The sequence below is a fragment of the Lactuca serriola genome, chromosome 1, assembly GCF_051521515.1.
Source record: "Lactuca serriola cultivar US96UC23 chromosome 1, Lser_US96UC23_V15, whole genome shotgun sequence".
Classification (NCBI taxonomy): Eukaryota; Viridiplantae; Streptophyta; class Magnoliopsida; order Asterales; family Asteraceae; genus Lactuca; species Lactuca serriola.
This window is the reverse complement of record NC_136408.1, coordinates 179,928,880-179,942,142: the sequence shown is the minus strand read 5'-3', so window position 1 is coordinate 179,942,142 and position 13,263 is coordinate 179,928,880. Positions and strand designations below refer to the sequence as shown.

The window sequence follows — 13,263 nt, the reverse complement described above, 5'->3', positions numbered from 1 at the left end:
GGAGAAAAACGCCATAAGTTTCGATCTAAATCAGATTTTTCCTTTTATTCGTGATCTAAAAGTTTGAATTGGCCAAGATATCATCAAAAACCTATGAGGAAGAAGACAGTTTATTGTTAAAAATATGATCATTCCTCTCACATCAAATTAACCAATTGTGTGAATTAATTTCTTACACTTTGATGATTTCTCCATAGATTTTGCTTTAACTAGAAGTTTGCATGTACTTGTAACTTGTATAGTCCATTTGATATTAACAAAATACTTTTTCTCATATCTCACCAGCAAAAGAATACGCCCATAACAGGTGGTCTCCCGTTTCCTCATCTTCAACACATCTCACACACAAAGTGGAATTAACACCTACCTCGTTCTTACCAACACCATATTAAGGAATTCGGTTTAACACAACTCTCCAACAAAGAAATTTACCTTGAGGGTATCTGATGAGAATCGTTCCAAGAGATGGGATAAGGTTTACAGGAGGCGACCCAAACCAATAAGAGATATTTGATTATCTTTTAATTCAATATTAGCAGAAGTTTCCTTATACAAGTTTTAGAAGTATTTTTGGATTGCAAGTCAAGTTTCCTTTTAGTTATGTTTTATAGTTGGATTAGGATTACTCATAGAAGCTATAAATAAAGGTGTATGCCTCTAAGGTAGGATAGTTCATAATTTTTGTTCATCTTTCAGTTATTTTTTCTTAATAAAAGTACTCATGCGTTCCTAGTTAAATGTTCTTCATGATTGACTTATATCAAATTGGTATCAGAGCCTGGTTGAGATGCTGCCCAAAATCGATGCCACAGCCTCTAAACCCACAACCAGATCGGATAGCAAGGAATCTCCGCCTGAGGAACCCAATGATGATGGAGCAAGTGGAAAAAGAACTGGCGACAATTCGAACCGAATCTGACTAGAAGATGACGGCAATGAAGGCATAGGAGAAGGAAAAACATATGCAACTCATGTCGGTGCTTCTCAAACTTAATCATCAACCACCAACATCAGTCACCGTTGCTACTACCTCCATGGTCGCCACGACACCATCCTCACCACCAGGTATGCACCAATCGACATCTCTCCCACCATATTTTCCTCCTGTATCCATTCAACAATTGGCTCCGTCTGCATCCCTCCATCAATCAACGACCACCGGGCCGCCACCAGTTACCCATTCACATTCCAGGGGCACCACCGTTCTAGTCACCAACAACAGCGTTGTTGTCCTCAATACCTCACGTAACTCAATCCCGACCTTCAAATTAATGTTGTCCTCAATACCTCACATAACACAATCCCAGCCTTCAAATAAAATAACATTTGAACCACCAAGTATGGGCCCATAAACTCAAACTCAAAATATGTCATCCTAATTTACATATGCTCCAGTTGACACGACAATTCTTGTTCACATGACAACCCCTGTTCTGGTATACCCAAACAGGGGTTTCCGGTCAGCCACAGTCACGTTTCCAATGACATTCGTCCAACACCAGCCATTCTTTGTTGCCAATTAGGATGAACCGTCCTTCAGAACCCATAAATTTTTCTCGGGCGGTATTATTCTTACAATCGCGGGGGATCGGAAGAAGAAGAAATCGATTAACATTACTGAAAACAGTCCCCGTATGGTACCTATTACAGATACCCAACCACCATGCCCATGGAAGATGGTGGAACTCCAACCCACATTATCGATTACGGAAATTAAAGATGCCCTTGTTCGAAGGAGAAGAAGTGTTTGAATGGGTTCATAAAGCAGAACGTTTCTTTCGAATGCAAGGGCTGATGAATTCTAGTGAACAACTTCGAGTTCTAGTTTTATGTTTGGAAGGACCCGAACTATCATGGTTTCTTTGGAGTTACCAACGAACCCCATTCCAATCATGGGAGGAGTTGAAGGTCGGGTTACTAGATAGGTTTCAAAGCTCTCGAGACGGTAACATACACCAATAATTCCTCACTATTAAACAAGAGGGGTCGGTTCGAGATTATGTATGCATTTTCGAAAAAATGGCGGATGATATTAAAAATGTGTCGGAGGAGATATTAGAAGATACATTTATTAAAGGGATGAAACTAGATTTACAAACTTTGATAAAGACGAGGCAACCGATGGGCTTAAAACAAGCCATTAAGTTAGCACTCGTGTTTGCGATTCGGAACTAACGTGAAAACTTCTTTTCGGGTGACGGAGAATCAAGAATCCAAAACGGCACCACAAACACTAAGGAAGGCGGAGTAAACCGAGCACCCTACAGAAAAATGAAAAATGTTGAATTTTCTGATAAAAAGCAAAAGGGTTGTATTTTTCGTTGTGACAGTAAGTTTGGTCCCGGCCATAAATGTTTGGATAAATCATTGCAAATTTTAATAGTTGGGGAGGAGGATGAAGAGGAGTGCGAAGAAGGGGAAGAGCTAGTAGAATTAGATATGATGCCGTTATCGACAAGCTTAGTCATGGGGATAACCACACCCCACACCATGAAACTCAGGGGTAAAGTTAGAGGGCGTGAAGTGCTGGTTCTTATTAAGTGCGGCACAACACATATTTTTCTATCTGTCAAAATGGTGGTCCCTATTGGTCTTGTTATAAAAGGAAAAAGCCTACGGGAGTGATGATAGGAAACGGGAAATTTGATAAATCCTATGGCACGTGTAAGGATGTATCCTTAGCTTTACAAGGTTTGCAAATTACTAGCGACTTTTTTCCCTTGGAATTAGGAAGTAATGATGTGATCTTAGGAATGAACTGGCTATGTACTTTGGACGATACGTGTGTAAACTAAAAAGAACTAACCATGTCTTTTGTTGAAAACGAGAAACGGGTCACATTGTAGGGTGATCTGGGACTTAACCGAACTAAAACTTCATTTCGAGCATTAGTGCGAGCCATTGCTGATACAAACACCAAGAACAAGTTGGAGGAATATGGGAGAGAGGCTAGAGATACTAATTTTCGGTTGGAACTCTTCTTAGGATTTCAAGTGGCCAAAAATAAGATTCCCCAAGGGTTCCTTATATAGCTAAGGTATTAAGGTTTCAGTCAAATACCTAATTTGGTTGTTTAGGCCTTAAGCGTCCCATATGATCCTTCCAGAACACCCTATTGATGAATTCTATGTGGGCTTCCACAAGAATTTCGTCCATCCCTTAACTTAGGGATCCACAACCCATTTTGCAATTATCTTATAATTACAATATTAGTCCCCTTAATTTAATTAATCTCTTTTGACCACAAAATTAATTCTAAATTAATTTTTGACCAATATCAATTAAATAATATGATTTCTCTTTTAATATATTATTCCTATAATATATTAATAAATCATAATTAACCTCTTTCTCCATAATTCATCCAGTCAAGTTGCTTTAGTGAAGGCAACCCAAAAGTATCATGCTACTATCGGGTCAAGTACATACCAATTATAGTTATGGGCTTAGACACCTAATCCAACAACAAAACCTCTACACATGTTCTACACGACAATATATCCATTTAAATATTCATATTTTAAATTCAACTTTAAATAATATTCAAATTTAATTAATTAAATATTCAGATTTAAACACTTGACTTGCCTCTTCATACCTTTTCAACTTTTATTTTTTCCAAGTGTTTTTTTAGAAATTTAGTATAAATCGATTTTTTTTAAACTTTGATTTTTTTTAAACTTTGATTTACAGATTTGATACAATTCATTTTTATAGTTTCCATAATTTTTTTATAACTTTTTTTTTAAAATTTTGATTTTTTTAAAATTTTTTTACCGTTTTTTTAATAATATTTTCAGTTTCGGTTGCATCTTTTTTAATATGTGTGATTATTTTACGAATTTTGTAGACATTATTTGCAATATTTTTCTTAATTTTATTATTATTATTTTTTTATGTTCTTCAAAATTAGTTTTTTCTAAAAAAAACTGATTATATATATATATATATATATATATATATATATATTATTTTTTAAGAACTTTTATATTTTGGTTTTTACATGTTCTTTTTAGTATTATTTCAATCTTTCAAAACTAAAATTATTAAAATTTCGATGTTGAGAATTATTTTCAATTTTGTAAAATCAGTTTTAAATTACAGTTTACTGCAACAGTCTGCAAATGTTAAAAAACAAACAATTTTTTTATTACAAGCTACAACCGTTTGGTCCATCTTTTCTTCTACAAAGAGTTACAGAGGTGATCCGCATACTTCATGAATTTTGGTTTCGAAAAAACAAACACCTAAGTTGAAAGGAGAAGGACTAAGTTGAAAGTAATAATAATCCGGGGACCAAAGTTGGTAGAAGACAATAACTTAGCTCTTGAATAAAAAATCATTCTTTCCATAGCATTGGCCCTAACACACAAGAGATAGGACGCAGAGCATAAAATGGAGACAACAGGTTTTAAAACCCTAGGTTTTATGACGACGCCATGTTACATCCACTGTTCAGGAATAGCTCCATTTCGTCGTTGCCCATCTTTCTTGCTTAAATTCAAAAATAAATTCAACTCCCCGCTCTCTCATTACTCCTCTCGCTCGTCTCCCCTTTGTTCACTGTGTATACCCCTTTCTCGCTCTCAGCATCATACTTAATTTAATTAGTTAGGACTGTAGTCGATTTTCGAGGATGCGGAGTTATTTAAAGCTTAGTTTTGATGAATTACAAGTAGCATTTTGTGTATTTTGCAGCTGAAAATTCGACTGGGGATTCATTGGTTAGTGGGATTGGTGTGGCGGGAAGCAAGGTGTCCGAGGGTAAACTTCTTCAAGTTGTTTTGGTTTCTCCACAGGTAAACTTATTGCTTCAGTTCGTACTAAAAATAAACACTATTTCGGCCAGCTGAGGTGTTCGGAATCCACCCTGATGACTCCATTGCCTTTTAATCTGTCTAATAATAATTATATTAGTAATATCTTTAAAGATATATTACATAAATCTTTATTATATAAACATTTTGGACTAAGTTGTTTGTAAGAGTAGGTTTGAGGGTGTTTGCATTTTGTTCTTTTTCCACAGGAAATGTTTTCATAAACAACGCCTTTAGAAATCAGAATAGAAAATGATGAATAGTAATCTTGCTGTAGTTTTGCACATGAGCATTGGATTTTGTTAAAAAACAAGCATAATGTAATAGATACAAACCTGAAGGAACCTCTAAACAGTAGTATTGCTTTGTTACATTACACTTGTACTATGTAGAAGTGTAAAATTAGTCATGATATTATGTTTGATAAGTTTGATTGTTTGTACTTTTTGAGTTGATCCAGCATTATTGCTTTTGAAATTTCTATGATCTGTTGCAGATTCCTGGAAACACTGGGTGCATTGCTAGAAGCTGTGCAGCTTCAGGTGTTGGGCTACACCTGGTTGAGGTAAGCACATCAGCTTTTGTTGTCCTAAGTTTATTTTACAATTTAGCTTAGAAAATATATTAAACAAAAGTCGGTTTATTTACAACTTACATTGTTTAATAAAATGGTCAAACTTTTTCCTCCTTCAGCCACTGGGATTTGAGGTGGATGATACAAAGCTAAAGCGGGCTGGACTTGATTACTGGCCGTATCCTACCATCAAAATTGTTCATTTGATGGGAATGAAATTAGATTAGAATCTTATTTTTAAAAATTAACTTGTACATATGGTTTTATTATATACTCTTATATTTGTGTTTTTAACCAACTCATTTCAGTAATCATTACATTGTTTATTCCATTTTATCCAGAATGTTGTTTCCTTAATCTTTACATCAGATATGTAGTTGTTAAAGTGCACAGCTCATGGGCAGATTTTCGAGACTATTTCAAGCAACAGGTAGTTATTTTTTTTAAAAGCTTTTCTTCAGCTGTTATTCACTTATTCTCTTATAACTTCAATCATTTGTGATAACAGAAAGGTGAAAAAAGGTTGCTGGCATTTACTAAAAGAGGGACAAACATTCATTCTGTAAGTCACCAAGACTCCTATTATTTGGGCTGGGTTGGGTTCAACAAAAATAAATAAATAATTAATTTGTCTATTATAGCATCCTTGTTTTGTTTTGTTTTCTTCCTATAATAAATAAATAACATCGTAATTTGAGAAATCTATAGCAATGTCATCGAAATACAAAGCAAATTGGGTAGGTCTTTCAAAGTATGATTGAAATTGAAACTACAATGCTATAGTTAATACTAAGGAGGGAGTTTGTATTTAAAAAAACTGAAATTACAATGTTATCATTATATTTGTTGTAATATGAAAAAAAAATGAAAGTAGGACGTTATAATAAACAAATTGGTATATATAAATTATAAAATCTCGTGCAGGATTTCTCGTATCGGAGAGGGGACTGGCTCGTATTTGGGTCAGAAACCACGGGCCTACCACCGGAAGCTTTGGTTGACTGCAAAAGTGAAGCACTTGGTGGCGGTTTGATTAAAATTCCAATGATTGAAACTTATGTAAGATGTCTTAATCTATCTGTTAGTGTCGGCATTGGTTTGTATGAAGCTTCACGACAATTAAACTATGAGCAGCTTCAACCCCATTCCCATAACCAACCGTGTCATGATACTCGCGTACCTTTTACCGAAGATGTTTTTGCATAAATTCATGAAATTAAACAGACGACTGTTGATTCTTCTTCTATTACCTAAGAATTACTATGTGGTGAGAGGTTAAATCAGAGGAAATACTCAAATACATAACCATTTTTTGACTGAACAAAATTTTTCAAAGTAAATTTCAATCTTTTAATTTTGTAAATTTTCTAAACAGACAGAGTAAGTAGTATGTATCTAGTATGTGTAATTTTGTAAGAACAGAAATATATGAAAATACAATGGGTGATATAATTAACAAATAAACACAACTGTTATTTCTTGCACTTATACTGCTTTTGGCATTCTGCCCTACCTATAGTTGTATCTAGTATTGTGTCTCCTGCGACAATTTTTAATCTGTTTTGTCTTATTTAAAATAATTTAACAGACTAAGCTAATGATTTCTTGTATATGGAAAACCATACATGCGCTTCTTAATCTTATTAGAAAAAGTTCTATTGCGAGAGGGATTAATTCTAACCTCAAGAAAGATACAAATTTGTAAGAGAATATGAAGTTGGATGACAAGTACTTCATAGGTTAATACGGCGACAAATTTGTATAGAAAGTATTAAATTTGATTTCTTATTGACAATGTGCCTATAACCTATAAGGTCAGTTTCTGGTTTGATGTCCAGTTGTACACTATTTCATTATGTTTTAACAATGGACAAATTATTGGAACCCAACATCAATTAAAAACCAAAATAACATAACAAAACAGGTACACACCAAGATGTAAAACAGTGTAGATAAAATAAACCAGCTGCAACCTATAGCTTCCATTGACATGCAAACATATTGTAGAATAATGAATGCTTGTTGCACTATAACATTAGTAGAAAGTATACGTTCAGTCCATCCCCAAATTGAAACGCTACTTAATGGTTAAGGTTTTATAAAAGCCGAAACTTATTCAACTAGTGCACTTAGAGTTTTTCTTCTTTCAATACTAGTTTCAGGATCTGATCACATCATATTATTACTGTTTACAAGATTAATGATAAGGATATTGACTCTTATGTTGCTTCTTGGTAGCCGGACAATAGTCAATTCAACAACCTGGTGATATTGAGCGGATTGAGAATATGGATATTGCTCAGAAAATTAAAGAAAGTTAAATTGAAATGGTGTGCCGAAAGGGAGGAAAATACCAAAAAATTTCATGGTACTTTGAAAAGAAAAATGAGAGTGATGACTAAGGCAAGGGTGGACCTAAGTGGTTCCTAGGTGTGTGTGTATGAGGAGGGGGGGGGGGGGGGGTGGGGAGGGGTTGGGTCACTACTCCATTTCATGCAATGTCTTTAAAATTAGTGTCACTACTATTATATATTTCAATATATATATATATATATATATATATATATATATATATATATATATATATATATATATATATATATATATATATATATATATATATATATATATATATAACACATGGTGCCACTATTATTTAAATTTATGCGTTCGCCACGGTAGATGGCCATTAAATTGTGTAAAAAAAGGAGGGAAGTTGGATTGCGATTCCTACTAAAGTCAAAGCTGTGTTTTTGATCATTTAAAAAAAATTCCAATGGTTCATGAGGGTCCTATCCAAAACCGAAGCTTCAAGTTCAAGAGCAAAAGTTCACTGCAAATGACAACGTTAGAGGAAGGGTTCTCAAATACATGAAATCATAGAGACAGTTTGGACCAAAGAGCTTCTAGCCTAGCGGTATAGCGGTAAAGAGCTTCTAGCCTAGCGGTATATAACATGGTGCCACTATTATTTAAATTTATGCGTTTGCCACGGTAGATGGCCATTAAATTGTGTAAAAAAAGGAGGGATGTTGGATTACGATTCCTACTGAAGTCAAAGCTGTGTTTTTTGATCATTAAAAAAAAAAAAATTCAACGGTTCACGGGGGTCCTATCCAAAACTGAAGCTTTAGGTTCAAGAGCATAAGTTCGCTGCAAATGACAACGTTAGAGGAAGGGTTCTCGATACATGAAATCATAGAGACAGTTTGGACCAAAGAGCTTCTAGCCTAGCGGTATCCGGTGTTTTTCTCTCTCCTTGAGGTCGAGGGTTAAAGTCTCGTTAGGGACATAGGTGGAGATTTAGGAGTAGAATAGATTTGCCGTTCAAAAAAAAAAAAAAAAAGACAGTTTGGGTTGTGGTGGTAACAAAGCTCCACGTCTCGATGGGTTGTAATTCTTCATTTATAACCATGTTTCCAAAGGTTGAGAGACCGTTGTTGATTATAGATTATAGGCCTATGTATCCATTTGATATGATGTCATAAGAATATAGCTGGTTCTTGGCTTCTTGCCAACCAGTTAGCTAGAGTAGTCGATTATGTCATAAGTATGGAGTAGTCAGCTTTGTTTAAAGGGATGTCGATTTTGGATGAGCCTTTAATCATGAATAAGATGATCTAGTGGTACAAACAAAGGAAGAAAATATTACTTTTGAAGATTGCTTTTGTAAATCTTATGACTCGTTAAGTTGGAATTATTTATTACAAGTGATGACGTTTCTAGGTTTTGATAAGAGGTGGGGTAGGTGGATAAATGTGATTTTGGTCTCTAATTAATGTGATTTTGGTCTCTGATAGTTTCTTATAGTTTCTTATAAATAATAACATATGTCTTGGTCAATGCTATTCCATCTAAATAGTTTCTTATAAATAATATATTTGTGACAACTTATTATTGTTGTGACCATGTGACAACTTATTATTGTTGTGATCATATATGATCATATGTTATTAGTGAATATAATTCTAACATGATTCTTGGGCATAAAGATCCAACAATCTCCTACTTGCATAAGACTCATGATAGATTGATATAGACAGTGGTGAACGTCTAACACTAATTCAATGCTTCTAACAACATGCGAAGAAATGTCATTCAACAACATCCAATTCCTAAAAAGCTCAAAGCTCCAATTGATGTATAAGGTAAGTTATCAGTTATTCTGTTGTTACAAACATAATGTTGAACATGAGATATAGATCGCAATAAATCTTATTAACATTCAACTTTTAGTAAGGCGCCTTAGATGTCGAACTTTCAATACTAATAGGAACAAATCCCTTCTTCACTACATATGTCTCTTATGTAGTTCATATTATACCTAATAATAACCTTAATAACTGTCCGATCAAAAAATAACATTTAACCATATCAAAATATAATATTCCCCACACTCAAATTCCTTATATGTATCTCAGGTTTAAGAATAAAAATATATTACTGTTACCAAGCATCACTCATGAAAGAGATCCATGAAGTGATCTTGAAATGGATCATGTATAATACTTGTTTTCTAACAAGTATCTATGAACTTGGCTGCAACACTTTGTCTACTCTCATCTTCTGAAAGTCAACCAATCAAATATTTATTAGTCTTACCTCATAGTTGTTCCCACAACTATAACTAGGGATGAGTGTTTGGACTGAATAACCGAACCGAAACCAAAACCAAATTAGGACCGAATAAGCTATCCGGTTTGGTTCTCAGTTTTGTATTTTATGCTTATTTAGTTCTTGGGTTCAATCGGTCCGGTTTAACCGAATAAAGGCTTAGTCGGTTTTAAAGGAACCGGAACTGGAACTGGAAATTGAAAAGTTTTTGGCAAGCTTGATGGTAAAGGTAACTCCATATTCCATTCCATTGTTATATATATATATATATATATATATATATATATATATATATATATATATATATATATATATATATATATATATAATTTTAATCATATTTGTAGATTTTTAAGACAACTTTTAACTGTTATAATGTGTTTGTTATTTTTCCGATTTGCCCAATTTGTTTTCCAGCTTGTACTTCACAATGTTTGTAGTTTACAATACTTGTAGTTCACAATTTAACATAACAATTTTTATGTTATTGTTGGATATGTTATTTTTGGTTCTATATTCAATGTGATACATGCCCCTAAGCAACAACTATTGAATAGGGGTGACATTGGGTTAGTTTTGACCTAAAACTGAACCCAAACCAACAAGCTTCGGTTTTAAAAAACTAAACCCAAACTCAAACCAAAACCAATGGTTTCGGTTTCTCAGTATTCCCTGAGTTCAGTTTTGGGTTTAAACCAAATCAAACCGATTTCTAGTTTTTGCTTAGTAAAAGACTTTATTATATAGAGTAAGATTTTTGTTTGAGTTTCATCCCAACTTCGATGTGGGACTTCTCTCAATTGATACGTAAAAGAGATAGAATTACCCTCTCTATTATAAGAAGAAAGTTGTGCATCGGTTTAATCTCATGGGGGATGTGGTACGAAGTTTGAGATTTTAAGAAAATAAGTTTGTGGGTGCGCCTCTCCTTTCAAAATAAAAGTTGCGATAAATGGAAGCCAAAAATCCAACATGGGACGTAAGGGATGGAGGTCCTAACAACCTTTAACCATTGGAACAAGCCTGTTTTTATGTTTTTATTTCACAGAATGTGTGTGTGAGTATATATATATATATATATATATATATATATATATATATATATATATATATATATATATATATATATATATATATATATATATATATATATATATTCTAATAAAAGAATATGTTTATTTTTCTTCTGGTATGTGTCATTCTATGAGACATCTTAATTAATATAATGCCACTTGTCAACCTATTGATTCTCCATTTCAAATTTCAAATTTAAATTTTTTGACTCTAATTACATTAAATTAATAATATTATAATAAAAATTATAATCAAATTAATACATATTACAAGGTCACATATTTATTTAAATCAACGATTATAATTTTATATAACTAAAAAATATTTCTTAATTAATAATTTATTTAAAATAACTGATTAATAATTTTGAATTTTTAGTATGAAGGTTTAATTAATTTTATAATCGTGGTTCACACGGGTTATAAACTAATATATATATATATATATATATATATATATATATATATATATATATATATATATAATTGGTTCGGTTTGGGTTTGCTTCATTTCATATATTTACAAAACCGAACCCAAACTGATTTTTTTGGTTTTAAGAAATATAAAACCAAAAGCGACGATAATTGCTCAATTTCCCCGATCTGGTTTATTCGTTTTTTCGGTGTTTTGGTTCATTTCGATCCTTAAACATATAGTACATGCTTTTCCGTTAATAATCGAACTGAACCGATAATACCCTAACCAAACCAGATATTGGTATGATCTCGTTTTCGGTTCCTACTTTTCGTCTAATGTTGTTTTCAATTTATTTGGTTCCAGTCCGGTTTCGGACCAAATACTTCCCTAACTATACCCAACTATGAAACTTTTTAGAATAACTAGATTATTCATGTATTAAACATGTTAATATAGACTACAACAAATATTAATAAAAACATTATATATTAATATACCATAACAAATACAATAGTTGTTGTTATAGTGTTCTAATATCTAAATACTAAATCTAAATCACATCTTGTTACTAGAATAACGAAATCCTAAGCTTAAGCATGACCTTTCGTGCTTAGCTTATGGATGGGATTCATGAATGTCCAACTTAATTATAATATGTGTGAATTCTACGAATAAAATCATATTTTTAGTTAACTTTATTCCAAATATAGTTAAATATTTGGAGAACATGATTGGTGTTCTAATATGACAGAGTCTTTAGCTGGAGTAAATGCATTCTCGTTGTCACAAAATATTTCTAGGTGATCTTTAAATCGAAGGACTTATCCTAGTTTTTCAATGAAGTTCTTCATCTAATCGTATTAAATTTGCAACTTCCAAAGCAACCCTTGAATCTAGATTATTTTTACTAAATTTGCAATATCCCTTTCAATCCAATGATACTGCCAAAAGATACCAAAGACCTCAAATCATTGAGTAATGCCCATACTGGATGTTTTGACCCACAAGTGTGCTTCTCGTAATCTCAATAACTGGGTTGTCGTGAGTGTAAATGTCCGTCGAGTGGAGCGTGATGATGTGAGGTGGTCCAATGATGTATTGTGGAATTTTAGGGATTTATGAATTCATTACATCATCGAGGGAGGAGTATGATTCAATAGTCGTAGAGGGAAAGGGAGGTAAAAGGTTTGTTTTCACACAAATTTGAGAATGGGAGTGAGTGGAGGAGAGTCGACGAACATGGGTGAGGTTTCGGTGGTTGCCATGGTTATTCAGAGCGGTGGTGATGTTGTTAGGTTCTCGAACAGGGAAGCGACGCAGTTGGCCAGTGATGGTGTTACGAAGGATAGAAACAGAGGGGAAGGGAGAGATGAGAGATGGGATAAAGTAGAGTAGAGAGAACATACCTGAAAGCCGACATTGATGCAGTGGTGTAATGCGATGGTGGCGAGAAGATGAAACATAGAGTTTCTTTGTAAGTGCGTTTATATGTTTTTCAAACAAACAGTGAAGTTGGCCCCAAAACTTTTACTTGTAACTAGGAAAGTATCACCCCCGCGTTGTGGGGGTTAGTTGCTATTAGTTATGTGTTTTGATGTTCTGAAAGTTTCTCTTTGTGAGTTGTTATAACCATGTTTCATATGATATTAGTGAATCGTTCCTGAATTTTTTTTGTGAAGTTTTTATGCCTTTTATGTTATCACATTTATCTTTTTCTAGAAAATGAGTGTTTTATTAATAAAATGTAACGTATATGAACGTGTTTAT

General features: G+C 33.4%; 1 protein-coding gene across 1 annotated transcript; it reads left to right on the top strand.

Annotated features, from left to right (window-relative positions):
* Positions 1-4,348: 4,348 nt before the first annotated feature.
* Positions 4,349-6,637, top strand: AGL26 (tRNA (cytidine(34)-2'-O)-methyltransferase). Its single transcript, XM_079039017.1, has 7 exons — positions 4,349-4,567; positions 4,699-4,799; positions 5,314-5,382; positions 5,511-5,569; positions 5,761-5,821; positions 5,900-5,953; positions 6,316-6,637. The coding sequence occupies exons 1-7, from the start codon at positions 4,396-4,398 to the stop codon at positions 6,595-6,597; spliced, it is 798 nt and encodes a 265-aa protein (XP_078895143.1). The 5' UTR covers positions 4,349-4,395; the 3' UTR covers positions 6,598-6,637.
* Positions 6,638-13,263: the final 6,626 nt, after the last annotated feature.